Raw genomic sequence first — 26959 nt, 5'->3', positions numbered from 1 at the left:
GGGGGGTGAAGGGAGGATCAGAGGCTGCTGGGGATGGCTCACCCATGAGATGGGAGGGCGGTGACGTGGCTTACCCAGGGCCACAGAGAGGCTACGAGCAGGACATGTCCCCTTCTGTGCCAGAGTTATGCCCTGCCTGCATCCGCTGACTTGTCTTTGTGGTGGGTTTTGTGAATTCACAACCCACCCATCAGAAAGCCCTGCCAGATGAACCTGGGGCTGTTTGTAGAGTCTGTCCAAGGTATGCAGGAGGGGTTCTCTGAGGAAATGATTGGCTTTTGTTTGGTTCACTCTCCATTCCCAGAGGCAAGCGTAGTACCTGGTGCTCAGTACTCACTGTCGCTCAGTACTCACTGGTGCTCAGTACTCACTGGCGCTCAGTACTCACTGAATGAATGCTGTTGGAATGATTGCGTGGAAGAACTGAATGGATGAATTTCCCTTCCTTTGGGTCCCTTCCCAGGAGTCCCCTCCCCATTTGAGGCAGGGACTCTGTTTGACACCTCTGTGCCATCCTTGGCTTTTGCCTGTGGCCAAGCAATTTTTACAACAGAAGGGTAAGCGGCACATTATCCCCATTTTCCACATGGGGAAACTGAGGCCTGGAGGAGCTGAGGAAGTTGCTGAAGGTCACACAGCCGGTGAGACGCAGCTGTGCACTTGGGGGCTAGTGTGTGCCCCCCGGGGCTGTGCTCACCCTACCTGTAGTTGCCTCTTCCCTCAAGAGGCTTCCAGTCTAGTCAGGGAGGTGGAACAGGTGCAATCAGGCCAGGTGGTCATGCCAGGAGGCTGGAAACCAGCCAGTGGGAGAGGAGTTTGCACGCCCAGGACAGAGGCTGTGGGAGGAGGGGGGCTGAAGTGTGAACGCGGGGAGGCTGAGACGAAGGCACGGGCAGGTGAGGGGCGTGGGGAGGCCACTCTTCACAGAGTGAGCGTGGAGGGAATGACTCACACCTGAGGCAGGTGAGGCACAGCTGCACCCACAGGTGTGATCCCCTGAAAAGACAGCAGCTTGGCAGCCAGAGGCGAAGTGAAGACCCAAGGAGAGGCGGCTCTGTGGCCCTGAGGTCCCCTGGGAGAGGGTTGTCAGGTACAGCTCCTCCTCCCTAAGTTGGCACCTGGGTCCCCTCCTTGGCTGCCCTCTCCTCATCCTTACAGCCTGAGCTCCAGATGCTTGAAAGAGGACGGGGGAGAGGGCAGGAAGGGGTGTGAAGGCCTGCAGAGAGGGTGAGGTGAGGGCCCAAGGGAACGGGAAGGTACCAGCCTAGAGGTGGGGGTGTCCGGTGAACCCCCAGCCAGGAGGCTCTCTCTCCATCTCCTAGGGTCCCTGCGGGTCCCCTTTCCAGGCAGAGAAGTTCCAGGCAGAGAAGTTCTGCGCTGGCGAGAAACCAGCGCTCAGGAAGGGAGTTGGCGGGAGGAGGGTGGCCTTGGTTTGGGATTTGTGGGTGTCAAGGCCGCATCTGCGCCAGCTTCCGAGCCTGGAGTAGGTGGAGAAGCCAGGCGGACCGCAGACGCACCCAGGCAGCCCACCCTGCCCAGGGCTTGGGGATGAGGAGCGGGAGAGCGCGGCCGGCGTGGGAAAGCTTTATGGGGCTGCCCCCTCGGCCGTCTGCGAACTGGGGCGCGGGGCCGTCACTGGACCGGCTCCGCTGTGCCCCGGGCGGTCGGGGGCATGCGGGCGCTCCGGGGAAGATGAGGGCGCCACCGGCTGGACGGCCGCAGCCTGCAGGGGGCCCTGGGGACAGCCTGCCCCATCCCCCCGGCGGGCTCGGGCCAGGTGGCAGCGCCTGGGCTCGCCGCGCGGAGGCGGCGGCTTCCCGGGCCAGGGGCGGCGGCAGGGGCGGCCCCGGGATCACATGGGCGGAGGCAGGTCCCAGGGCCCCGGGCGGACTCTCCCCAGAGTCGGGCAGACCGCAGCGGGAGCGGCGGCGTCTCCTCGCCCTCTCTCCCTCCCGGGCCTGGGCGCCCAGCCCGACAGGTGAGCGGCAGCCAGGTGAGCGTGCCCACCTGCACCCCTCCGCGCGGCCCGCCATCCCCGGCGCCCGGTTCCTCTCGGCGCCCCTATCGGCGCGGGACCCTGGCCTCGTTCCCGGCCCCGCTCCTTGGAGCCTCGCATCGGCTGGGGCGCCCCCGCGGGTTGAACTCTCCCCGGCCGGCGCGCTCCTCCTCCAGCCCCCGGCCCGCAGGGTACTTTGCCCTCAGAGCGAAGGAGGCACCAGAACTGGGAGAGCCGGGCCATCCAGCTGGGCACCTCCCCGCGGCGCCCGCAGCGCGGAGTCCACTGACCGGCTCAAAGGTCTGGGAATCTCAGGGTGGCCGCCAGTCGCCAGAGCCGGCCTCGGGGACTGGGGTGGCGGCGGTGCGGGGTACAGAGGCCAGGCCTGGGCCCAAGGGGAAGGCAGCCGGGGATGGAGCGGACAGACCGCTGGTGCTCTTGATAGATTCTCGCAGCGCTTGCGTCCCGGGCAGCCCCAGGATGGGTGCTGGGCAGGGTGGTGCCCAGCCTGGTACCGCGACTTCCTGCCTGGGTTGGCTCCTGGTTCCAGAGCTAGAGGCTCAGGAAATCCCAAAGGGTCTGTCTGCAGGGGCACTTCCTTGCCCAGCAGAGGGGCTGTGGATGGGAGGCCTGTCACCACAGCTGTCTGTCGGGCAGCATCAGGAATCTAGGGTGGGTGTGCCCAGTTTGACAGATGAACCCTGGCCTCCTTGCCCTGGCAGCAGGCCCCTGGGGGAGGTGGGGAGCCTGGTCTTGCCCGTGTGAGCCACTTTGCCAAGAACGAGGTGGGCAGCTAGGAGGCCCCTGTGAAGACCCAGCCTCACCCCACCAGCCCCTCACCTGGCCAGTGACTTACACAGTCTGTACTGATGCCAGCCTGTTCCTCCTGCTTCCTGAGCCCTCCTCTCCCTAGGCCACTCACCAGCCCTCCCCAAGAGTGGAGAGGAAGTACCGTGTGCTGTGGGTTTTGGGGACAGGAAGCAAGCGCTAGTGGGACTGAGCCCTGATGGTGGAGGAGGGGAGACGGAGGCGGTGCTGGCATCTCTTCCACTTGCCAGCCCCTGCCCCCCATGCTCCAATAAGCCCCCCACCTGGCAGCCTGGGCTGCCCCCTCCTGGGAGTCGCTCCCTGGGCTGAAGCCTAAGGAAGGGAGAACACAGAGGCATGGCTTCCCAGGGTGGGGGGAAGTGAAACAGGGGTGAGGGAGGGAGTTAACCACTTCCTCTACCCACCCCAGAGACCCTGAGTAGCTGTCCGGGAGCTGTCGTGCCCTCTCTTTCTCCCTTTGGCCCCTCTCCTGCTGCCTTACAGTACCCCCAGAGCCGGGTGGGGGCACGGACTTCACCTCCTGGTCCTGTGTTCCTCAGGCATGGTGCTCACAGTGGATGTGGCCGGGCCAGCGCCCTGGGGCTTCCGTATCACAGGGGGCAGGGATTTCCACACGCCCATCATGGTGACCAAGGTAAGGATGGTGGCTCCAAGAGGTGAGGGGGTCCTGCCAGAAGCGAGGTCAGCCGTGTTCACGCCACTCGGCACAGAAGGCTTGCTTTTTCTGTTCTGGGGCCAGGGACCTACTGCTGCCCGGCGTGCTGGCTGCAAGGGAGCCGTGGCCCTTTGCCACGGGGATGTGGTGGCCACTTCAGGAACAGACCTTGGGAGTGAAAAGGAACTGGGCCGAGGACAGGGCCTGCTCTTGCCTCCCCAGTTGCCATCCCCACACCTGCAGGCAGCCATTTTGGGTGGTTACTAGAACAAGAGCCCTGGAGTTCTTGACAGTCTCCTCTTGACCCGGGCCGGGCCGGGAGCATTCGCAGGAGGGCCGTGCAGGCAGTCACCTGTAAGGTGTGATTTGCACGGGCAAGGCTCTCTATCCAAAAGTATTTCCAAGCACAGTTCCTGACATTCTGCCACTGCACGTTCTTTGGGAGGCTCATTAGAATGCCAATGTGGGGCGGCGGCTGCCACCTGTGCTTCTGGAGGGGATGGCTGATCAGTTCGGTGTCATGAGCAGGCAGAGGGACGTGCAGGAGGGTGCAGGCAGGCCTAGGTCAAGCCAGCCTCTGTGTTTCTTGGGTAGCAGAGTGGGAAGTCCCTTCCCCAGGTGGGCCACGGTCTGAGCATACCAGCTTCTCATCCCTACAGGTGGCTGAGCGGGGCAAAGCCAAGGACGCTGACCTCCGGCCTGGAGACATAATCGTAGCCATCAACGGGGAAAGCGCGGAGGGCATGCTGCATGCCGAGGCCCAGAGCAAGATCCGCCAGAGCCCCTCGCCTCTGCGGCTGCAGCTGGACCGGTAGGGCCTCCAGCTCTGCAGAGCCTGTGGCATTCCCCTTCCCCCCGCCACCCCACAGAGCCGCCCTTGCTCCTGCCCATGGCCTAGAGCTCAGCCCTAAAGCGGCCTTCTTGGGCCCTCTCCACACCTCGGTGAGAAGGTCCTGGGCTCTGCTTCCTGCAGCAGGGTGGGCTGAGGGGTGTTCCTGTGCCTGGTTGGGTAAAGGTGGGCGCCAGGCTGGGCGTGCAGTCACAGGCTGGGCAGGGCGAGCTGGCACCAGCCACCTGGAAGCCCGGGTTTGTCTGGTTCCCAAGAGTGTGCAGGGCACAGGGCGTGGGCATGAAGTGGGTTGAAGAGGGGAAACTTCTGGGATAGGTATGCCCGAGGCTGGTCCCCAGGACTCCTGCCTCCAACAGAGTATGGCCTTTGTTTAGTTCCCAGCTGGAAGTGAGGACCTGGGGGGCTCGTTCCTCATAGAGCCTGTCTGTTCCTCCCCATCATGGCTCTGGGCCCTGCTGGTGAAGTTGGATTTCCCATCCTGGGCCTTACTCCTAGGGTTTTGAGCCTATAAGCCAAGGTGGGGCCAGGGTGGGGCCTGGAGGCCAAGCTATAGGGGGAACAGGTGGCTCCCTGGGGTGGGGCTTCGCAGTGAGTCACAGATCAGGAATGCCAGGAGATTCCCAAGTCAGGAGAGCCCTCTGCACGGGCCTGGAACATGAGTCAGACACCTCTTGCGTCCTGGCCACCCCTACATTGTCCTGCTCTCTTCAGCCCTACCAAGCCCCTCCTTCTCCAACTGCCCTGCCCTGTGGTGTGGCAGAAGCTGACTCTCTTCATGTCGCTCAGGTCCCTGGGTGTTTGCAGCAGTTGGGACCCCGAGAAAGAGGGTAGAGAGAACCTCATGGTTTCTGGGAATGGGGCGACACCGTCTCTTCCTCTGGGGTTCTCTGGAGGGTTCAGGGCTCCGGGGAGGTAGGTAAGCCTGGGCTGTAAGTCAGGCCTCTGGTTCTGCACCAGACAAGCCCAGACTCCAGTCTTTTAACTTTTTTTTTTTCTGAGACAGAGTCTTGCTCTGTTGCCAGGCTGGAGTGCAGAGGCGTGATCTCGGCTCACTGCCACCTTTGCCTCCTGAGTTCAAGCGTTTCTCCTGACTCAGCCTCCCAAGTACCTGGGACTACAGGCACGTGTCACCACGCCCAGCTAATTTTTGTATTTTTAGTAGAGATGGGGTTTCACCATGTTGGCCAGGATGGTCTCGATCTCCTGACCTTGTGATCCACCCGCCTCGGCCTCCCAAAGTGCTGGGATTACAGGTATGAGTCACCGCGCCTGGCCCAGTCTCTTAACTTTTGCTGACGTGCCTCCCCCATCTCCGGCCTCCTACCCTCCCCAGGTGGCCTCTCTGGCATCAGAAGCCCTGGGGCAGGAAGCAGGGGTCCAGGCTGGAGCCAGAGCCTGCGCTCCCCTCACTCTGATCCCACGGCTCTCCCAGGAAGCTGAGGGTCCTGTTGCCTTACATCTCTAGAAGCAGCCTTACGGCCAGGAATGCGTGGCAGGATGGGACGAGGCAGGCTGTCCCCTAGCCCTGACTTCAGTTACCTCCCACTCAAGGCTCCAGCTGGGTTCCACCCAGGGAGCTGGGAGGGGGGAGCCCCTCTCACTGGTGGGGAGCTAGGCCTGCTTGTCTGGAAGGAGGCAGGTGGGTCTCACCCTTTGTTTAACTGGGGAGACCCCTGAGGAAGGGATCAGGAGTGACGCTCTCAAAGGCACCCTGGCCTCCAGTGGGCAGGGTGCGCAGCTGGCCCAGTCACCATGGCCTCTAGAACTGGAGGCAGCTCACTTTCCCTCTCTGGGCTTCAGTTTCTCCATGGGTTAAAATATAAGGGATTATTTCTATGAAATCAGTAATCGGGCCAGGCGTGGTGGCTCACACCTGTAATCCCAGCATTTTGGGAGGCCGAAGTGGGCAGATAACCTGAGGTCAGGAGTTCAAGACCAGCCTGGTCAATGTGGCGAAACCCCATCTCTACTAAAAGCACAAAAATTAGCCAGGTGTGCTGGTGGACACCTGTAATCCCAGCTACTTGGGGGGCTGAGGCAGGGAGAATTGCTTGAACCCGGGAGGCGGAGGTTGCAGTGAGTCAAGATTGCGCCATTGCACTCCAGCCTGGGAGACAGAGTGAAACTCAATTTCAAAAAAAAAAAAAAAAAAAAAAGTAATCTTCCCCCAAATCAATCTAAAAACCGGAGGCTGAGTGACACCAGTGACAAAGTCCAGGCAAAACAGGAAAAAAAAAAAAAAAAGAAAGAGGGCAGGATAATGTGAGGACTCGAATAAAATTGAATGTTTGAACTTTCTGATGAAGTTTTATACATTCTACTTTTTAGAACCAAACTATCCTTTCTTTTTGGAGAGTGGGTTTTGTTGTTGTTGTCGTTGTTTGAGATGGAGTCTCACTCTGTCGCCCAGGTTGGAGTGCAGTGGTACAATTTTGGCTCACTGGAACCTCTGTCTCCCAGGGACAGGCAGTTCTCCTGCCTCAGCCTCCCAAGTAGCTGGGATTACAGGCATACGTCACTGTGGCCTGGCTAACCTTTTTTTTTTTTTTTTTAATTATAGACGGGATTTCACCTTGTTGACCAGGCTGGTCTTGAACTCCTGACTTTAAGAGATCCAACCTCCTCAGCCTCCCAAAGTGCTGGGATTATAGGCACGAGCCACTGTGCCCGGCTTTGGTGTTTTTTGAGACAGAATCTCGCTGTGTTGCCCAGGCTGGAGTGCAGTGGGGCAATCATGGCTCACTACAACCTCCGCCTCCTGGGCTCAAGTGATCCCCCCACCTCAACCTCCCAAGTAGCTGGGACTACAGGCATGCTCCACTATGTCCAGCTACTTTAAAAAAAATTTTAGTAGTGATGAGGTCTTCCTATGTTGCCCAGGCTGGTCTTGAACTCCTGGGCTCGAGCGATCCTCCTGCCTTGGCTTCCCAAAGCGTTGGGATGACAGGCGTGGGCCACTGTGCCTGGCCAACTGTCCTTTCTTTTAAGAAACCATGGTGGTTGTTGATGATAGTTGTTTGTCTTGAGTTTGAGAAAGTTAAAAGTTGACAACCTGATGTCCAAATTTTCTGTAGCTTTTACTGGTGTTAAGAACCAGATCTGGGAACAGTTTTGGCCTCTTTTGGGGGTTGCTGGGTGCAGGGCCCCTGTGTCACTACCTCCCTCTGTTGCCTCCTCAGGTCTCAGGCTGCGTCTCCAGGGCAGACCAATGGGGACAGCTCCTTGGAAGTGCTGGCGACTCGCTTCCAGGTAAGCTGGTGCCGTCCCCTGGGAGCCTCAGCACCCTGATCACTGGTGCATGAGCGCGAGGCCCGAGGGCAGGGCGGCCTCGGTGGGGCAGCCCTGCCTTTCCTGACATGGCCACTCTCTCCGCAGGGCTCCGTGAGGACACACACTGAGAGTCATTCCTCCCTAAGGTCCTCCTACTCCAGCCCAACCTCCCTCAGCCCGAGGGCTGGCAGCCCCTTCTCACCACCACCCTTCAGTAGCCCCCTCGCTGGAGAGGCGGCCATCAGCCGCAGGTGAGCACACGGTGGGTGGGCACCTTGGTCGTCTGGGCTGCCAGCTCCAGGCTGGCTCTTTGGAGTCTCAGGAGCTCTGCTCGGGGGAGCCTGGGGCAGCATCCTCCCTGGGCAAGCTGGGGGTGGCCCCGGCACACACTGTCTCTTTCCCACTTTCAGTTTCCAGAGTCTGGCGTGTTCCCCGGGCCTCCCTGCTGCTGACCGCCTGTCCTACTCAGGCCGCCCCGGAAGCCGACAGGTGAGGCTCTGTAGGGGAAGACAGGCTGGAGGAACAGAAACACCTCCTGTTCCTGTGGGTTGCCAGTGCCCCGGGACTGCAGGTGGCCAGGCCCACCTGGGCAGCCAGGGCCTCCTTTGCCTGGCGACAGGCATGCTCTGCTCCTGAGCCAGGGAGGCCACGCTTCTGGTCGTGGGCCACATGTGCTGTGCCCAAGACCTGCCTGGCAGTGCCCAGTGGCCTGTCCATCTCCTGCACCCCTCTGACCACCCCTCTCTTCTCCCCTCCCCTTATTCCCCTCCCCTCATTCCCCTCCCCTCATTCCCCTCCCCTCATCCCCCTCCCCTCATCCCCCTCCCCTCATCCCCCTCCCCTCATCCCCCTCCCCTCATCCCCCTCCCCTCATCCCCCTCCCCTCATCCCCCTCCCCTCCCATCCTGCTGACTTCCTCCTGCCTGTGTGTTTCTCTTGGGCTGCGGCTGAAATAGTTTCGCTGCTGTTGTTGGGATGATTCCCTTTAGGCTCTGGCTGCATCTCTCGAATACATTCCTCCCCATTCCAAGACCAGGGCCTGCCCGACTCCCACCCACACCCTCCTTTCCTCCTCTGACTCAGCCCAGAGATGCCCCAGTGGGACTGCGGTTCTGCCTGGAGCTGCTCTTGGCTGGTTCTGTCTCCTCCTCCCCCCACCCCCCATCCGACCAGCTCCCCTGGACTCTCTTCCAGCCAGGTGTCAGTGGCCACTGGTGACAGCCTAACCCCCTTCCTGGGTGGTATTTCTCCTCTTCAATGGTGGGGGATGGTGAGGGAGTGAGGCAGCCAACAGCCCTGGGCCGCAGCTGCTGGGGACAGCATCGGGGGCACGTCCAGCCTTTGGGGTGATGGGGATACAGCCCAGCTGCTGAGCCCTACCTTCGGGTTGATTCTGCATTACAGAAAGCAGAGCCTTTGAGGGTGGCCAGGGAGGGCAGTAGAACCCAGGGGCTCCAGAGGAGGAAGGAGCAGGATCTTTCTGGCGTGGGGAGTGGGGGGGCTTCTGAAGAGGGGATCCCTGGTGACCTGCTGCATGCCTACCCAGGGGCCAGTCTGGCGTTGTGGTCATAGAGATGTATTCCATGGGTCCCCTTTGTTAAGGAATTGAAGATGCAGTTGTGGAGATAAGGCAAACTTGCAAAACAATTTTGGAGCAATTAGGCATTAAGCAGTGTGGTATTAATTACAAAAGCAGGAGGCGTTCTGGTGGGGGAGTTGGGGAAGGAAGGCTGTGTGACGAGTATTGCTGGACATTGGAGGTGGCGGCGGGAGGGTTTAGGGAAGGATGAGCAGGAGGCCCGACACGCTGGGAGATGGGGAAACAGTGGTCCAGGCGAGGCCTGGTGTACTGGGGCTGGGGGGTTTTTTAGGGGGAAGCTTTGTTCTGAGATAAGCCAGGAACGAGCTTGTCTCAGGGCTAGTCAGTGTCAGTCCTGGCTCCTTTCCGCAAAGCCTCTGGCGAGCTGTGGTCTCAGCAGGACCACATGCTCAAGGGCAAGGCTTCCTGAGCTTCCCCCTCGTGTTGCCCCCAGTCCAGGAAAATGAACGGTGTGGAAGGTACAGAGGCATGGATCCCAAACCAGCGGCAACACCTGAGAACTTGTTGGAAATTCAATTTCCCAGGCTCCAGCCTATACCCGCTGAGTTGGGCATGGGGCTTGCGGGTCACGTGTCCAGAGCTGGATGTGGGGAGACCCACCTGGGTCGGTCCCACCTCTGCCATGACGACTTGGACCAGTCCCTCTTCCTTTCCCTGGGCCTCAGGTCAGACTAGACGCTCCGAGTTCCCTTCTCTGACCTTGATGACTCTGCTCATTCCTTCAGCAAATATTTGTCGAGCAGCTGCTTCATGTCAGACACTCATCTGGGCTCTGGGGATGCACTCGTGGAAAAACAGAGTGACACCTCTGACCTTATGGAGCTGACGTTCTAGTCTACAAATGAGGCTGTGGTCCCACAGCTGCCTCTTGAGAATCACTGTGTAGCTGGGTGCTGTAACACGCCCCTGGAGTCCCAGCTACTCAGGAGGCTGGGGCGGGAGGATTGCTTGAGCCCAGGAATCCAGACCCAGTTTGGGCAACATAGTGAAACCCCATCTCTTTAAAAAAAAAAAAAAAAAAAAAAGTCACTTACACTCAAGAGTCTTAAAAGCTCTAAGAAGTCCCATGAGAAAGAAACCCACTTAATTTTTCTTTAGATCCTAAACTTGTTGAACAGCAAAATTTCTCTTCTGTGAAGGCAAGGGTCCCTAACCGCTAACCGCCTGGGAGGAAGGGAGGGAGGAGAAAGGCATTGCCTCTCCCAGTGGGGGAGCTGGGCTCCTTCTCTGGGCCGGGCAGTCTGGTGGGAGTGTATGGGAGGAATGCTGTGAGCTAGAGAGGCAGGAGTGCTGTGTCCTTGTGGCCTCCTGACATGGCCAAGGCTGCAGAGAGCCGGAGGCTCAGGATGCCCTTATGGTGCCTCTGGAAATTACAAGTTCCCTTTGCTGGTAATCACATGCCTTGGTGAGCGGAGGCCAAGTGGGAAAAGCCCCTCTCCCTCTGGCTGGGAATGAGGACTTGCCTCATGGAGGGATCCTGGGCCGGTGCCCCAGGCAGGGCCCATGGTGGTCTGTCTGGAGATGTGATGTGGCTCTTGAGTACCTGCAGAAACTATCTCTAGGTCCTTCAGGTGACCGCACAGCCCCAGGCAGTTGCCCTGCAGCCCAGGTGTGGAGTCCCAGCTTTGCCTCTGATGCTTCAGGTGGCTTAGACCAGCCACTTTGCCCTTCTGACCTGCAGTCTCCTTACCTATAGAACGTTTTACCGACGGACCCTGAGAGCAGAGCAATGTGAGGGGAACTGCTGGTGGGGCGAGGGTCTAGGGCTGTTTTCTTAAGATCCAGAAGTTTTTGCTTTAGCTTAAGGATTTATGCAATTTTCCATCTAGCTTCATAATTCATCCATGACTTTGAATTTTAAAATGGAGAGAAGTTGGCTTCCCAGGAAATGGTGCCCCTGGCCCTGGGCACCGGCCCGCCTGGCTGTCTCCAAGGCTCTCCTTCCCAGTGGCTGGTGTGGGCTCCTGGAGCTCAGTTGAGTCCCATTGGGTTGGCAATGGACAGGGAGCAGGGGAGTGCGGAGTACAGAGATGCAGGCTGGAAATTGGCCTCCAGGAACAACGGTGAGGTTGAAGGTGAGATTTCCATGTTGGGAGCACATGGAAGAGCCCCAGATGGACAGGGCACACCTGGAGATGGGCATTGCTGCCAGGGTGTGGCCCAGGGAGGGCTCGGCTGCCCAAAGCTCCATGGGGCAGGCCCAGACCTCCCAGCAGAGCAGGGACAGGCTGGTCAGCCTAGACCCCCGCCTCTCGGGAGAGGAACCAGCTCTCCTTGGGAAGACGGCCTCTGCCCCCACTGGCCCTGGCTCCCAGGGGACCTCGACCCCTTGCTTCATCCCTTTATGTTTCCATCTCCTCAGTGCAAAAGGGCAGCATGCTTCCTCTCTGCTGGTTCCGTGGGATCCGAGCCAGGCCCCAGTGTGCAATGTCTTTGCACACAGATAATAGCGGGCGTGACAGAGGACTCTGTGCTTAGCTGTCACCTGCTGCCTTCCTGCTGCCTGGTCCCTGGCAGAACCCACATGCCTCCCTCACCCTCTGGGCCCTGGCAGTCTCTGTGCCCTGGCTCCAAGGGAAGGGGCAGGGGGCCTGCTGGTCAGCGAGGGCCGGGAAGCCCGACACCCTGGCTCCGAGGGAAGGGGCAGGGGTGTGCTGGTCGGCGGGGGCCGGGGGCCCCCTGGTGTCGGGCCTGGGAACAGCCGGGCTAGGCCCTCCTGGGTGTGTTGGTCCAAGGCTCCGGCCCTGACTCCTCCCCGACTGCCTCCTCCCCACAGGCCGGCCTTGGCCGAGCTGGCGACTCGGCGGTGCTGGTGCTGCCGCCTTCCCCAGGCCCTCGTTCCTCCAGGCCCAGGTACCAGCAGGCCCAGAGGGTCGGGTGGGGTCTTGGAAGGCTGGGAGGAGCAGGAGGGAGATGGGTTTCCCTGAGAGGGATGGGGTCCTCCAGGCCCAGTTGGTTCCTCCACCTCCCAGATTCCTCCCCCTCCCCCACTCTCTTCTCCTGTCCTCCACCCCCTTGCTTGCCTAAGCCCCGGCAAGGGACCCTCATTCCTGGCTGCCGCCCACCCAACAGCGTGGACTCGGAAGGGGGAAGCCTCCTCTTGGACGAGGACTCGGAAGTCTTCAAGATGCTCCAGGAAAATCGCGAGGGTCGGGCGGCCCCCCGACAGTCCAGTTCCTTTCGGCTCTTGCAGGAAGCCCTGGAGGCTGAGGAGAGAGGTGAGGGCCTCGGGGGCTGGGGAGGGGAAGGAGATTCCCTCCCATATCCTGGGCCCTGACTGGATGGGTCAGTGAACCAGTGTTCTTAAGTGCCTGTGAGGCGCTCACCCCGGGACTAGGCATGGAGCCCAGCAGGGCGCGGAGCCCCAGCTCCCTTAAGGAGCTGACGGTCTGGGAGGGTCACCAGCGTGCTCCCAGACAGTAGTGGGCAGTAGCTGGCTGGGATGGGAAAGTGTCATTCGAGTGATAAAAGCCGTGGCGGGGCCTGAGGCTGGGCCTCCAGGGAGGGCTTCTTGGAGGAAGAGGGATTTGACTTGGCCTCTTGGCCTCAGAAAAAAACATCAAGACTTAAACAGCATTAAGATGTTGGCAGGAAGCACTGTGGAAGGTGGAGGCTGGCGGCCAGAGGGCTTTGGGGTGTGGGAGCAGGAGAATGGGGGCCTGATAGCATGGCAGGGCACCAGTGGAGGCCAAGCCCCTGCAGTGAGGGCCCTCAGGAACCAGGCTGAGGAGTGCCCTGACCCAGGAGAGCCATTAAATACAGATGCCAGGCGAGCAGGACATACGGAGGCTTGCCAGAGTTCAGTTATTCATGTGACAGACACTGACTGTGTCCATCCGAGGGACCAGATGTGTGCAGAGTTTGGGGATAGAAGGTGACCATGACCTCACTCCTGTCCTTGGGGAGCTCCGTTCACTGGGGCAGACAGGCCTGGCCGGCTCCCATGGAAGTGGGCGCTGCTATGGGAGTTCCTATAGACGCTCAGCACCAATGCCCTTTAGAACAGCAGGGAGATGGGGAGGGAGGCAACAGGACAGGCAGGAGAGTGACCAGAGAGGCTGCATAACTCATCCACGACCTTGAATTTTAAAATGGAGAGAAGTTGGCTTCCCAGGAAATGGTGCCCCTGGCCCTGGGCACCGGCCCACCTGGCTGTCTCCAAGGCTCTCCTTCCCAGTGGCTGGTGTGGGCTCCTGGAGCTCAGCTGAGTCCCACTGGGGTGGCAATGGACAGGGAGCAGGGGAGTGGGGAGTAGCGATGCAGGCTGGAAATTGGCCTCCAGGAACAACGGTGAGGTTGAAGGTGAGATTTCCATGTTGGGAGCACATGGAAGAGCCCAGATGGACAGGGCACACCTGGAGATGGGCAGGTAGCTGGTTCTAATGCTGATGTTTAGCTCCAAGGGGCATTTGCAGAGGCATGGGGGTGGGGTGAGAAGGTTTGGAGCAAATCTTGTCTGTTTTGACCCTGAGGCCTCAGAAGGTCCCAGGAGGCAGCACAGGGAGAGGGCAGTGCCTTTGCCAAGGCAGCCTCAGTGTCCTTAGCTGCAGGCAGGGGTGACAGCTGCCCCATAGCCCTGGGCTTCATCTTCGTGTGGCTTGAGAGCTCACATGCGATAATGCATGGAAAAGCTCTTTGAAAGCCACACCGAGGCATTGCACTCCTGTTGCCATCTCGGGTTATTATCTAATCACACTGTCATTACTGGGTCACTAGAGAAGGGAGCGCCTGCTTCACCTGACATGTCACACACTGAGCACAGACGGCCCCAGGTGGGCAAACTAGGCCTTGTACCTGCCTCCTTCATGCCCTTGCCCAGCCTCAGCCATGGGTCTGGCAATATCACCTTCCTCCTTACCCAGTGCCACTGTCAGTGTGACTTTAGGGGTCCTCTTATAAGGGTGCTTTCCAAGACCCCACCACCTTAGAGCATCTTTGGGAGGCTGCTGTGGTTGGTGGGCTCTCACCACGTGTCTGTCTGCCCTGCCCTCAGGTGGCACGCCAGCCTTCCTGCCCAGCTCACTGAGCCCCCAGTCCTCCCTGCCCGCCTCCAGGGCCCTGGCCACCCCTCCCAAGCTCCACACTTGTGAGAAGTGCAGTACCAGCATCGCGTGAGTGTGGAGGAGGGTGGGGGACCTGAGCCTTGGCAGGGGAGTGGGGAGGGGGACAGGGCACTGGATGCTTTCAGGAAGGGCTGGGCCCATCGGGCTAGCACTGGGCACCCAGTCAGGGACCCTAGGGGAAGCAGTGTCCCACAGCTTTGGGGGCGTTAGTTACAGGCTTCTTAGGAGCCTGTGCTAGCTGCTTCCGGCTGCATCTCCTCCCTCTCCCTCTCCTCCTTTTCCCATCCCTTTTGATTTCTCTTCCATAATTTTAAAGCCTCTGGAGATCTCCCTGGAGGTACAGCACATCCTCCTGGAAAATCTTGATTGTTTTTTCCCCTTCCTCCCCCTTTGGAGCAGGCTGAATTTTCCCGATATGGGCTCATTTTTCTTATTTTTCTTTTCCTTTTTTTTTTTTTTTTTTTTTGAGACAGTGTCTCATTCTGTTGCCTGGGCAGGAGTGCAGTTGCACAATCTCGGCTATCTGCAACCTCCGCCTCCCAGGTTCAAGGTATTCTCGTGTCTCAGCCTCCCGAGTAGCTGGGACTACAGGCGCTCGCCACCACTCCCAGTTAATTTTTGTATTTTCAGTAGAGACGGGTTTTCCCCATGTTGGCCAAGCTGGTCTCGAAATCTTGACCTCAGGTGATCCGTCTGCCTCGGCCTCCCAAAGTGCTGGGATTATAGCTGAGCCACCGTTCCCGGCCGAGGTGGGTTCATTTTTCTCATTGGGTGGCATTTATAATGCAACCACATTCTCTGGAAGGTTGCTGAACACCACCCCCCTGCCCCCACCAACCCCTCTCTGGTAAATTTCTGAAGTGTATCGCGTGGGAGGGGCAGGTGATTGACTTTAGGCAAATCCCTTAACCTTTCTGGGCTTTAGTGTTTTCATCTACAGAGTGGGAGAATATCCAGTCCCCCTGCTGTGCAGAGATAGGGAAAAAGCATGTTTTCCATCCTGGTTCTCAAAGGTGTGTGCGTTGGGTCCCTTGGTGGATTTGTTAAATGCCGATGGCTGGGCCCACCCCACAGCCTCCTCTCCAGGAGGCCAGCAGGCCCGAGAATGTGCATTTCTTACGAATTCCCCAGTGATGCCGATGCTGCTGGCTGTGGGACCCAGGACCACACTGAGAATCACTGCTCTGTGAAAAATCCAGGCAATGTGGGACAGACTGGTTGGTCTTTGTGTGGGAGGAACAACTTTTTAAAAAAACTTTAATATTTTTAATAGAGTTTCACTCTGTCGCTCAGGCTGGAGTGCAGTGGTGCTGTCATGGCTCACTGCAGCCCTGAACTCTTGGGCTCGAGCGATCCTCCCATTTCAGCCTCCTGAGTAGCTGGGACTACAGGCGTGTACCACCATACCTGGCTAATTTTTAAATTTTTTGTAGAGATGAGGTCTTGCTATGTTGCCCAGTTTGGTTTCAAACTCCTGGCCTTAAGTGATCTGGCCATCTGGGATCCCAGGCGTGGATTACAGGCGTGAGCTACTGGGCCTGGCTTTTTTTTTTTTTTTTTTTTTTTAATTAGGCATCCCAGCAGTGGCAGCGGTGGTGGGGGTATGTGGTGTTAGGGGGTTCATCAAAGTGAGATTCCTGCGTGCAGCTTCAAGAGTCAAGAGCCGGGTGCGGTGGCTCACGCCTGTAATCCCAGCACTCTGGGAAGCTGAGGAGGGTGGATTATCTGAGGTCGGGAGAGCAAGACCATCCTGGCTAACACGGTGAAACCCCGTCTCTACTAAAAATACAAAAAATTAGCCGGGTGTGGTGGCACATGCCTGTTATCCCAGCTACTCGGGAGGCTGATGCAGGAGAATCGCTTGAACCTGGGAGGTGGAGGTTGCTGTGAGCTGAGATCACGCCATTGCACTCCAGCCTGGGCAACGAGAGGAAAACTCCGTTTAAAAAAAAAACAAAACAGTCAAGTCTCTGAGAAGGTTTTGGACTCTATCTAGGTCCTGACGCTACAGTGGGGACCAGGCCCCTGGGCGTGGTGGCCTCCTGCTTGGTGCTGCGGCTCTGAGCTAAAGCCTCTCCCTCCCCTGCAGGAACCAGGCTGTGCGCATCCAGGAGGGCCGGTATCGCCACCCCGGCTGCTACACCTGCGCCGACTGTGGGCTGAACCTGAAGATGCGCGGGCACTTCTGGGTGGGTGATGAGCTGTACTGTGAGAAGCATGCCCGCCAGCGCTACTCCGCACCTGCCACCCTCAGCTCTCGGGCTTGAGCCCACCGTGCCCTCAGCCTGCCTCCCTGCTGGGCCAGGGTCATGCCTATATAAGCTGGCATGGCAGGGACAATGGTGGGCAGTTGCTCTTACATGAGCTAAGTTTGGAGACCCGAGGCCCCTTTGTCCTCACTGGGTGGGCCAAGGTCTGGGACCTGTGTTGGACTGTGGGAGTCTCACCCTCACCTTGCCAGGCCTCTCCCCTGCAGGACTGGTACTGCACTAGTCTGAGGTGGCCACTGCCTTTGACGAACCTTTGTGTGCCAGGGTCTAAGTAGGGTCGAACACAGAAGTGGGAAGGAGAGAGGTGGGCCAGGGGCTAATGGTGTCACTGTGTAAAGTTTTTGACTTACGAGCTGTATAAATATATGAATACGGACAAAATAAAGTGGACGTCCCTTCCTTGTCTTTCCTACCGCCAGCCCTGGGTATGACCTGCTCCCCCCACTGGGTGGAGGGTCTTTATGAAATGTACATTTCTTCTTTTCCCTCCCTCAAATCCCACCCCTGCCAGTTGCCTGCACCTCACATTTCCCGTGGAACGGCCTTGCCTTTTAGGTTGGGGGTCATGGTGTTCCTTAATCTTTTGGTAAAGATGCCCGTTGTACAGGAGGACCCTTGTGCTATGGAGGGAATGAGGTTGTCACTGGAAGCTTTGGAGGGGATGGTGGAGGGTGCCAAGCAGAGGGACGGGAGGAAGACCAGGAGACCCATCCAGCCAAGCTGGTGAGACAACCTGTGACCCTGAAGGCCGGCCACCCACCAAGGGTTGGGCCCCCAGGGCCAGGTTGATCTACTGACACCTTCCACTTCTTTCCTGGGAGACTCTGCTGGCTTCATTGGTGATTGATTTGGAGGGGGGAAAAGAAAGGGCAGGGTGGCTCAGGCTGTAACCCCAGGTACTGGGGAGGCCTGAGGAGCCCTTGAGCTCAGGAGGTTGAGGCTGCCTTGAGCTATGATCATGCCACTGCATTCCAGCCTGGGAGAGAGAGAGAGACCTGTCTCTTGAAAAAACAAGAAAACACGAATGCATGTGGCCAGTGCCAGGTGAGCTGCCCTGGGGGTGCACTTGAATTGAGGCAGGGGACAGTGGTCCCCCTGCCAGCCTAGGATTTTGGGCCTGATTCACCCACTACCCCTAGTGCTAGTCCCAGAGGCTGCTGTGGAGGGGGCAGCCCCAGCTCTCTTTTCAGAGATCAAAGCTGGGCTTTCCAGGGTGCCTGGCTGGTCCCTGCCGGCAGCTTTGTGCTCTCTGGCTCTTTGTGGAAGGAATCTTGGCACAGATGTTTGTGTTGCCTCCTCAGGCACCTGTAGATATAATTTACACCATGATATCATCGTCTCACCTATTGCCTGGATGGCTGCCTGAGAAAGATCTTTATTTTTACAGAAAAGATCAAGGCTGTCTGGCTCAGGAATCTATGGGTCCCGGGCGCTGGTCAGAAACGGGGTAGCCTCTTTGGCGCCACCTAGTGTCCAGTGCAGCCCACGGCGGGGCCCATTCACGGGGCAACACTGGGCTTCTGGGCACAGTGGGAGTACGGAAGGATACGGCACTCCTCATGCTTTCCTGGAGGTAGAAGGCCAGTGGCAGCGACTGAGCTGGCATGAATTAATAAGGGGACGTGGTAGTGAGCGCTAAGGGCTACCTTGGAACGCACGGAGGAGCGTCCAGTGAGTTCAAAGCAGTGGCCATGATGCAAAAGGAGGGCTGGGTCTTGGAGAGGTGGAGAAGAGGAATGCTGAGTGATGGGGTGGCTGCTGGAGGGATGCTTAGCTCAGAGCAGTGGCCAATGGGAACACTGAGATAAGATCGGAGGGGAGCTGACAATGCCAGAAGTGGTTTGAACTTCCCCTTGAGGCTCTAGGGACACTTTGTTTTGAGACAGGGTCTTGCTTTATTGCCTAGGTTGGAGTGCAGTGGTGCAATCTTAGCTCACTGCAGCCTCCACCTCCCAGGCTCAAGAGATCCTCCTACAGCCTCCCAAGTAGCTGGGACTACAGGAAGGCACCACTACACCCAGCTAATTTTTAAGGTTTTTTTTTTTTTTTTTTTTTTTTAAGAGATGGGGTCTTGCTATATTGCCCAGGCTCGTCTCGAACTTCTGGCCTCAAGCCATCCTCCCATCTTGGCCTTCCAAAGTGTTGGGATTACAGGCGTGAGCTAACCTCGCCCAGCTCTGGGAACACTTGGAAGGTTGTAAGCAGAGAAGTGACAGGTTGGAAAAGATGGTTTGGATTACTGCTATGGATAGATTCCCAACTGTATGTAGCATGCCATACTGAGCCAGCAGTGTCATGGGAGTGGAGGGGGAGAAGTGGGGAGTGGGGACATGTGAAATGATGGGTATTCTGTGAGGTGTCGAATGCCTTCTAAAGGCTTTGTAGTTTCCAGCTCACATCCCCCACTGGCCCTTGTTCTTTGGTGTGGCAGCCGGCTCTCCTTCCAGGTGTCCTGAGTATTTCAGCACCAGGTTTCTCTGCAGCCACACAATCAGCCTGGGCTCGGGAGCAAACTCCTCTGGAAGAACGGAGTTAACAGTTGGTCAGCAGAGGAGGCTGGGGACAGGCAGTCTTTGGTCTTTTACCTCTGACCTTGTCCCCACCCTACCTCTGGAAGAACGGAGTTAAGAGTTGGTCAGCAGAGGAGGCTGGGGACAGGCAGTCTTTGGTCTTTTACCTCTGACCTTGTCCCCACCCTAAGCCAGCTAGCTTCGTGCTCCCATTTCCTCTGCCACACACTGCCTGTGTTCCCCGGACTTTGTCCAGTGCGGTGCCCTCTTCCCTTCCTGCATTGTGGAGATCAACTGAAGTGACAGGTTAGAGTTAGAAGTGGCCCAAAGGAGCATCTGATACAACCCCCTTTGGTTAGAGAAGGGAAAGTGGCTTTTCCAAAGCTGCACAGCTAGACAGTCATAATGGCTAAGTTCTGGGAGTGCTTTTGATGTGCTAGGGATATTTTCAATGCTTAACCCTCACAACCTGAGATAGGTACTGTTATCATCCTCTCTGCAGATAAGGAAACCGAGGACCAGGAGGTTCAGTAAATGGTCCAAGTACTCCTAGCTAGTAAGGAATGGATCTACAGCCTGCTTCCCGGATTTCTGGCTTGTCGGGGGCAGAGTTTGTCCCTTTGTCATCAGAGGCAGCCTTTCGGGCACAGCTCTGGCCACCTCTGGTCACAACTGGAGGTCACCACAGCCCTTCCCAGCCCTCTCTAGGCTCTCAGCTTTGTGCTTCCTCCTACAGGGACTAGCTCCAGCTGAGTTTGCAGGAAACCCACTTCCTGAAGCCAGGACTTCCCCATGGGAAGTGCAGGGGCCGCTGGGCACCAGTGGCCTCTGCCTGAGGGCTGACTCTGCTCTGGACACTGTGTCTCAGGAACTCATGGCAGTGGCTTACCTTGTCAGGAACGTGCGGAGGGGCTGCCCCTCCCGTTCCTTCAAGCATCACTCAGTCCTGGCCTGGTTCTAGGCTTGGGGCTGTGGCTGCCACAGGAAGGGGGATACCCCCATACTTTGGGTGTTGGGTCAGATCCTGCCCCCGCGCCCCACAGGGCTCAGGTTCCTGTGAGCTGATCCTGGGCTAGGTCGTATCTGTGTGGGGAGGGGAGAGGGGTGCACCATGGCCTGGAGGGGAGTGTGTGTTGGGGTGTGTGTGTGTGGAGGTTCTTTTGAGTCACACACAAAGCATTGTGCTGAGACACTGCATTCCTGCTGGCTGGGCTTCCTGTTTCCAAATGCATTCCTGCCCCAGAGTCACCACAGAGACTGTTTGGAATCCTGCCCCACATTCTCCAAATTCAGGGCGAGATCTGGCAAAGGCTCCCTCCCCCACCCTCTTACTTTGGAGGGAGTCTGGGCTCCCTCCTAACCAGGGAGGGCTGGCAGGGCTCTGGCACGGCAGTGAGTGTGATGCCACACATCTTCTTGGGCTTGTATAAGGCAGTTCCTGGAGGCCCACCACTCTGGTTCTCTCTGCCTGTGGGAAGCAGAATGGGTACTATCTAGGAGGACTGGGCTGGGAGGGGGCAACCCAGAGGACCCATGGCTAGCAGGGAAGGGCCTGGGCTTGAACATGACTCTGTTGAGACATGGCCAGCAATTCCGGCACTTGGCTGTCATTCAGCCGGCCTGCACAGGGCTTGGCCGTGGGCCTCAGTTTCCCCATTTTATAAAGTTTTAAAATCTGATAGTTTGTGGCTGTCTGATAAAGGGGTGTTTGGGGACTGGTTCCAGAAAGGAGCAAAGGGAAGGGGATGCACAGACGGTCTTACACCTCCCAGTTAATAGCCACTTCCTTCCAGTGGCTCTGGCTCCAGCCTCCCCCCTCCCCTAGAGGTCCAGGTGCAAGTCTGCACGTCCGCCAGCTCCCTTATCTGCCTCCGGGGGATTTGGGTCCTGCTGGGATTTTTCCAGTCCTGTCCCCTCCCTCTGGAGGAGGCGCCTTCCTTAGAGGCCACCAGCCCCAGTCTGGTCACCAAGCTCTCTCTCATCTTCAGTAGCTGCTTGGGTTCCTTTTAGGATGGGGAGTGAGAGGTGGAATCCCACGGGCCAAAGGCGGGGTGAGGTGGGAACAGGGGGACATTTACACTTTGGCCCAGTCTCCAGGCGGCTCCCCGCTGGCTCGCGTCTTTCCAGACCTTGAGACCTAACTAGTCCCCAGCTTTAGGAAGCCAGGGATGAGAAAGAGGCACGGGACCGAGAGGGGGTTCAGATCTAGCCGAGGACACACGCACGTTCTGCAGTTGTAAAGGATTTCCCGGTGTGCAGGAATCGTTTCCCCTCCTATCGCCCGGCTTTCCGTGCGGCCAAGGGACTGGCCCCAAGCCACACGGCTGGGGAGCACCAGGTGCCCGCGTCCTGGTCAGGGCTCTTCCCACTGCCGGCACGTGGAGCTCCCATTTCCTTCCGGGCTCTTGTCTGGCCCTCCAGCCAGCCTCGGCTGTAAGTCTGGGGCAGGAAAACAGACCCTGCTTGTGAACCTGGGGGGCCGGGTGGCCCGGCGCCCCGAGCCAGACGGCGTCCCCAGGCCGGGGCCGGGTCCTTGCAGAACAGCGGATCGGGACCCTTATGTTGGCTCCAGCCACAGTTGGGGGCGCCACCCAGTCCGGGCCTTCGAGGTGCTGGCGGAGTATGCCCATTCTTGGCGACCCCGCCACCTGCAACCCCCACCTGGTGCCCTTCCCATCCATCGCCTCGCCCCTCCTCTCCCTCGTCTCACCCCTTCCTTCCCTCGCCTCGCCCCCTCCCTCGCCTCGACCCCCTCCCTCGCCTCGCCCCTCCCCTCCCTCGCCTCGCCCCTCCCCTCCCTCGACTCACCCCACCCCTTCCTTCTCTCGCCCCTTCCCTCGCCCGTCCCCTCTCCCCTCCCCTCCCCTCCCTGTCCTAGCCCCTCCTCTCCCTTGCCTCGAGTCTCTCCTCTGCTTCACTTCTCCCCTCCCTCTCCTCGCCCCTCTCCTCCTTTTCCTCTTCCACCTCCCCTCCCTCCTCTCCCCTCCCCTCCCCCTCCTCGTCCCTCCCATCCTTTATCTTGCCCCGCCCCCTCTCCTCGCCCCTCCCCTCCCTCGTCTCGCCCCTCCCCTCCCTCGTCTCGCCCCTCCCCTCCCTCGTCTCGCCCCTCCCCTCCCGCGTCTCGCCCCTCCCCTCCCTCCTCTCGCCCCTCCCCTCCCTCCTCTCGCCCCTCCCCTCTCCTCGCCCCTCCCTTCCTCGTCTCGCTCTCCCTCTTCTTCCTCTCCCCTCCCCCTAGGCCACGCCCCCCTCCGCCCCGCCCTCCGCCCCCCAGCCCCGCTGGGAGTGTCCGGGGGCCGCGCCCAGCTGGGTCGGGACGCGCGCCCTGAGCTGCCCGCGCTCCGCAGGGACTCGGGCCGGGATCCTCGGGAGGCTGCAGCGGCTGGGGCCGGGAGCGGGTCATGATGGGCCGGCGGCGCGCCTTCGCCGTGGACGGCCGGGGTGAGTCGTCCACCCCCAGGCTGACCGGGCCCCCCCGCCCCGGAGCCGCCTCCCGCCCCCAAGCCGGGCAGCCTCTCTCAGCTCCTCGCCCAGCCCCGCGCACCCGGCGGGCGGCGCCCGCCCCGCTGCGCCTCCCTCACCGCCTCCCTCTGGAGAGGCGGTCATCAGGGGACGCCGTGCAGGCTGGAGCCCCTCTGGACTCAGGCGTTAAACCAGCCACCGCCTCCGCCCCACTTCCTCCGGCTCCGCTTCCTTCACCTTCCCGCTTCGTCTGAGGATGTGGGAATCCGCCCGCGCCCCAGCCCCCTCCGTGGCTGCGGACCCCTCTCCCACCCAATGACCTCCTGGCCCACTTCCTTGCCCAGAGGGGCCTGGGTTGGCATCCGGCTCCCGCGTGCCCCGCAGGTCGTCCCCGCTCCCCCCGGCCTGTTTCCTGTACCGTTCACTCCGCCAGGACGCCTCGTCGCGAGAGGGCCTGGCGGAGGTGACAGTGAGGGGGTGCTAATGCTGTCCCTTCGTCCCTTTCTTTCACTTTAGTTCTTTAATTTTAAACTTCTCATAAAATCTTCACTATTCCTCACTTACAACAGAAACCCAAATCGGTTAGAGCGGTGATTTTTATCACTCTCCCCGTGAGCTGCAGGACAGACTTCACCTGGCATCCTGATGCCGCAGGGGCCCCCAGAGAGCAGACTGGATCCCAGGCTTTCCTCTCTGTACCCTCTCCCCTCTCCCTGAAGCTGGACACAGTCCTACTCCCGCTTGGGGAGCAGCGGAAGAGCCTGTGGCTCCCCACTTCTGACTTGGGAGATGGTGGGCTGATCCTAGGTGGGAAGCGCAGGCGCAGGCCATCTAAGGGATGGATGGATGTGGCCTACCAGGGCTTTGCCTACCACAGAGCTCAGAGCACGGGTTCCCTGTCGCTAACAACTGTTGTGAAGGGAATCCCATCCACACATCTCCCAAATAGCTGGGGCCATATCCGGGCAGCCCGTGGCTGTCCAGTGACCACCCTTCCTCACTGGTTCAGGACACTCCTCCCTGGGGCAGTGCTGCCAGCCATCAGGAATGCTGGGGTGTTGGGGGTGGCCTGCCCAGCCTGACACTGACTCTCCATGCAGATGGGACTGGCGAGGGCCTGGCACGGGGCTGCATAGTGCCTGGAGTCACCAGCACCTACAGACGGATCCCGGACGCTGCCCACGGGTGCTCATCCTGGGAGAGAGGTGACAAGCTCACAGGTGTCAACAGGGAAGCGCTGTTTCTCAAACTGGCTTCCCGGGACTCAGGAGTGGAGATGGCAGTTGGGGACAGCCCCCTGGCTGCCTTACCAGGCCTTTCTCAGGACTCCCTGGACTTTGAATCCTCAGGGAGTCCCGAGCCCCCAGCCCATGTAGACCAGCCCCTGGCCAGCCAGAAGCTGGGGCAAGTGCTGGAGCGTTCCCACCCGCTCCCAACAGCTCCCGCTAGCTTGTCAGGACAACACCGCTGCCTGCGGCCGCCCAGCAAGTGCGAGCGTGAAGTGCCCCTTTTTGGAGCAGGGGAACCGGAGTCCATGGAGGCAGACACAGACCTAGAGGCAGGCCTGGAGGAAGAGGCGGTGAGTGCCCACTCTCAGGCTGGGTTTAAGAGCGGGACGGACAGCTTAGCTCCTCTGGTTCTCCCTGGAGCTCTCTCGGGGTGCGGCACTCCCTGCCCCTAATTGCTGGGTTGTGTCCTAGATTCTTGCTGCACCCCACTTCCATTTGTGCATGGCCACCTCCACAGAGGAGCTGGGCAGCTACGGGCCCTGCCTGGCACCATGCCCCGCTGGGCAGTGGGGAAGCTGGCTGCGTGAGTTCCTCCTCGGGGCCCACTCCGCTCCTATCTGCTGGCTGAGCCCAGCCTGGCTGCTTGGGGTAGGGAAGGAGTTTGATTGAAATCTCCCCTATCTCACAATGTCCCGCAGGTGGGGGGCCTGGGGCCTGGAGCCTGGGCCTGCCTCCCTGGGCAGGGTCTTCGCTATCTGGAACACCTGTGCCTAGTGCTGGAGCAGATGGCAAGGCTCCAGCAGCTCTACCTGCAGCTGCGGATCCAGAGGCCCCCAGGGGTGAGTGAGATTCGAGTGGGGGTAGTCGGGCCAGTGAGTGGGGGAGGGAGAGGACAGATGGGACCCCGGGAACTGTGGCTGCCCTCAGAACAGCCTCACCCCTCTAACCAGGCCCTGATCACCTGTCTTTCCTGTGCACAGGATCCCGGTGAGGAGGAGTCAGCCCGAGCCCCTTTACCGTCCCCCTTACACACCCCAGGTAATGGGGGGCAGCGGCCATGGGAGCTGCTAAGCCAGACAGAGCAGACAGGTGAGGGGCCATCGTGTCGCCCTTTGTCCTGCATGCCTGGGGTCCCACCAGCAGGTCCTCTGAGCCGAAGCTTGATGGGGTGTCTTCTGGCCCTGGCCAACCTGATTCTTTTTCTGAAGGGGCAAAGGCTGCTTCACCCCCAAAGGTGGAGGTGCCCAGCGCCAACCCTCCCAGGCTGCCAGAAACCCCAGGGGAGCCAGCGTACCACTTGCCATCCTCCCAGGGACACAAGGTAGGGGACGGGTGTATGTGGGGCAGGTGGTGGGCTGGAGTGGGGGGAGGGGAGGTGGGGATGCATGGGCATTCTGGGGGCCAGCAACTCTGGGAAAATGACAGGATTGATTCCTGTTTGGAGCAGGCGACTCATCCTGGCTGTGGTGACAGCTGTCTCTGGGAGCTTGGTTGGGGGTCTGAGTGTGGGGAGGGCTCTTGGTGACCCCTCCTCCTCTGCTCAGCGGGATTTCTCCCACTGGGACAAGGTCAAGGTCCTGCTCAACCGGATCTGCCGGAGAAGCCACCACCACCCTGAGCCCCCTGCCCCTCCTGATGGCTCTGACCCCAGGTGAGCCCTGTGCCCAGCCCAGGTTAGGGCACGGAGAGGAGACTGATGAGCCAGGATGCAGAGATTGTCATGCCAGTTGTCAGTATTGTCCCCGCGAAACTTGAGAGGCAGTCTGGGGGCTGCTAGAAGAAACAGTAGTTAAAACACCCTATTTGCAGATAAGGAGGCTGGGTTCTGGGTGCGGTTGGGGGTAGTTGCTTTTCCAAAGCCACACGTCAGCGACAGCCAGGACCAGAATGTGGGAAATCTGCCTACCCCAGCTCAGCAACCCCTCACCCTCAATGCTGACATTTAGGCCACCTCCCAGGTTTGTGGGGAGAGCAAGGTGGAGCACAAAGGATTTCACAGTGGGTGAAGGCCATCATGCCTCGGGGCTTGTACCGAATAGTTCTCCAGGGGTAAGAAGTACCAAGTCATTTAACAGCCCCAGGTCACACCCCCACCCTGCTACCTGCCAGTAGATGAATCATGTTCTCTCAACTCTAGGACCATTGTTAGTTTTATTTTCTCTTCCTAGCCTAATGTCTTCTTTTTATTCCACAGGATCGAGTCCACGGACCTCCCTGAAAGGCCTCAGTGCCGCCCCCACCGGAAAACCTTTATGCCGTCATTAGTGGTTAAGAAACAACGAGCACAAAACCTTTCTGTAGGCTGAGACCTCTCTGTGCACCTGGTGACCCTGGGTGGAGGGGACTTGCTGTGAAGTCTTCCTCGCCCTTTGGCCTGTTGCTGCTTCTCCACATTGCCAGGAAAAGCTGCTGATGCCTGCCCTCCTCTCTTGAGTGGAGGGTGAATCTTTCTCCTCTAAGCAGTCTGGTCAGGAGCCCTGGTTTCTTGAGAGGCCCCCAAGATGCGGCAGCTCCAGGGCTGTTCCTCCTCACCAGAAATCCCGGGGCTTCCACAATGTGAACTCACTCATTATCAGGTGTCCATGGAGTGTTTTTGACACGGTGACCTGTCTGGGCCCAGCATGTTGCAGATGTGTATTTATGCACAATGGTATGCATATCTCTGTGTGACTGTCAGTGTTGCAAGCTGGCTGGATCCAACCATCTCTTCTGAAATAATGCATCCAAAGGGTTGATATTCTGGGGGAGGTCACTGCAGAAGGATGGAACTGACCTTTATTCCCCAGTGGGCAGTTACTGAGCTTTCTGCCTCAGAGCCGTGCTGGCAGCCCTGGGACAGAGAACGGTGTGGCTTTGACTGCCTCTGCATGGAGTCTTGCCCCAGACTCCTGAAGACTGCACCAGAAATGAGGAAGATCAGGGACAACCTGGGAACAGAAGAATAACTTTCAAAGCCAGTGCTCAGCTTCTCTCCCCCGTGCTAGCGTTTACAGGCCCTAACTCAAACCAGATGCCTGTACTAGTTTTTAGACCCTAAATCAACCTTTCTGAGCCACAGTTTCCAGCTGGGAATAATGATGCCTGCCCTACCTACCTCACAGACTTGTTATGAGGATAAAGTGAGATTAAACTGCCTCAAAGTGCTTTGTAAACGTTAAGTGAATAGGAACGGGGAAAGTAAGGCTGGAGGGATAAGGGGGGCATGGGACTGCTAATGGGGACTAAAATG

General features: G+C 59.0%; 2 protein-coding genes across 5 annotated transcripts; both read left to right on the top strand.

Annotated features, from left to right (window-relative positions):
* The first annotated feature begins 1367 nt into the window (after window positions 1-1367).
* On the top strand, window positions 1368-16931 carry LOC105482077 (PDZ and LIM domain 2). 4 transcript variants are annotated; one of them, XM_011741962.3, is made up of 10 exons: window positions 1393-2296; window positions 3364-3458; window positions 4139-4290; window positions 7509-7578; window positions 7705-7850; window positions 8010-8088; window positions 11976-12052; window positions 12272-12417; window positions 14193-14310; window positions 16352-16931. In XM_011741962.3, exons 1-10 carry the CDS (start codon window positions 1549-1551, stop codon window positions 16527-16529), a joined length of 1809 nt encoding a protein of 602 aa, XP_011740264.2. In that variant the 5' UTR covers window positions 1393-1548; the 3' UTR covers window positions 16530-16931. The 4 variants fall into 4 exon arrangements, with proteins under 4 accessions (XP_070924606.1, XP_011740264.2, XP_011740265.2 ...); XM_011741963.2 differs by having other exon boundaries at window positions 1413-1993; XM_011741964.2 differs by having other exon boundaries at window positions 1414-1978.
* A 5393-nt stretch (window positions 16932-22324) lies between these two features.
* C8H8orf58 (chromosome 8 C8orf58 homolog) lies at window positions 22325-26873 on the top strand. Its single transcript, XM_011741955.3, is given in 8 exon segments — window positions 22325-22480; window positions 23602-24080; window positions 24429-24569; window positions 24711-24819; window positions 24939-25051; window positions 25275-25381; window positions 25925-26013; window positions 26016-26873. Coding segments are annotated over 8 exon segments (1206 nt in total). The 5' UTR covers window positions 22325-22440; the 3' UTR covers window positions 26144-26873.
* The last annotated feature ends 86 nt before the right edge of the window (window positions 26874-26959 follow it).

The sequence above is a fragment of the Macaca nemestrina genome, chromosome 8 (assembly GCF_043159975.1).
Source record: "Macaca nemestrina isolate mMacNem1 chromosome 8, mMacNem.hap1, whole genome shotgun sequence".
In the NCBI taxonomy this organism is placed as follows: Eukaryota; Metazoa; Chordata; class Mammalia; order Primates; family Cercopithecidae; genus Macaca; species Macaca nemestrina.
This window is presented reverse-complemented; position numbering and strand designations above follow the sequence as displayed.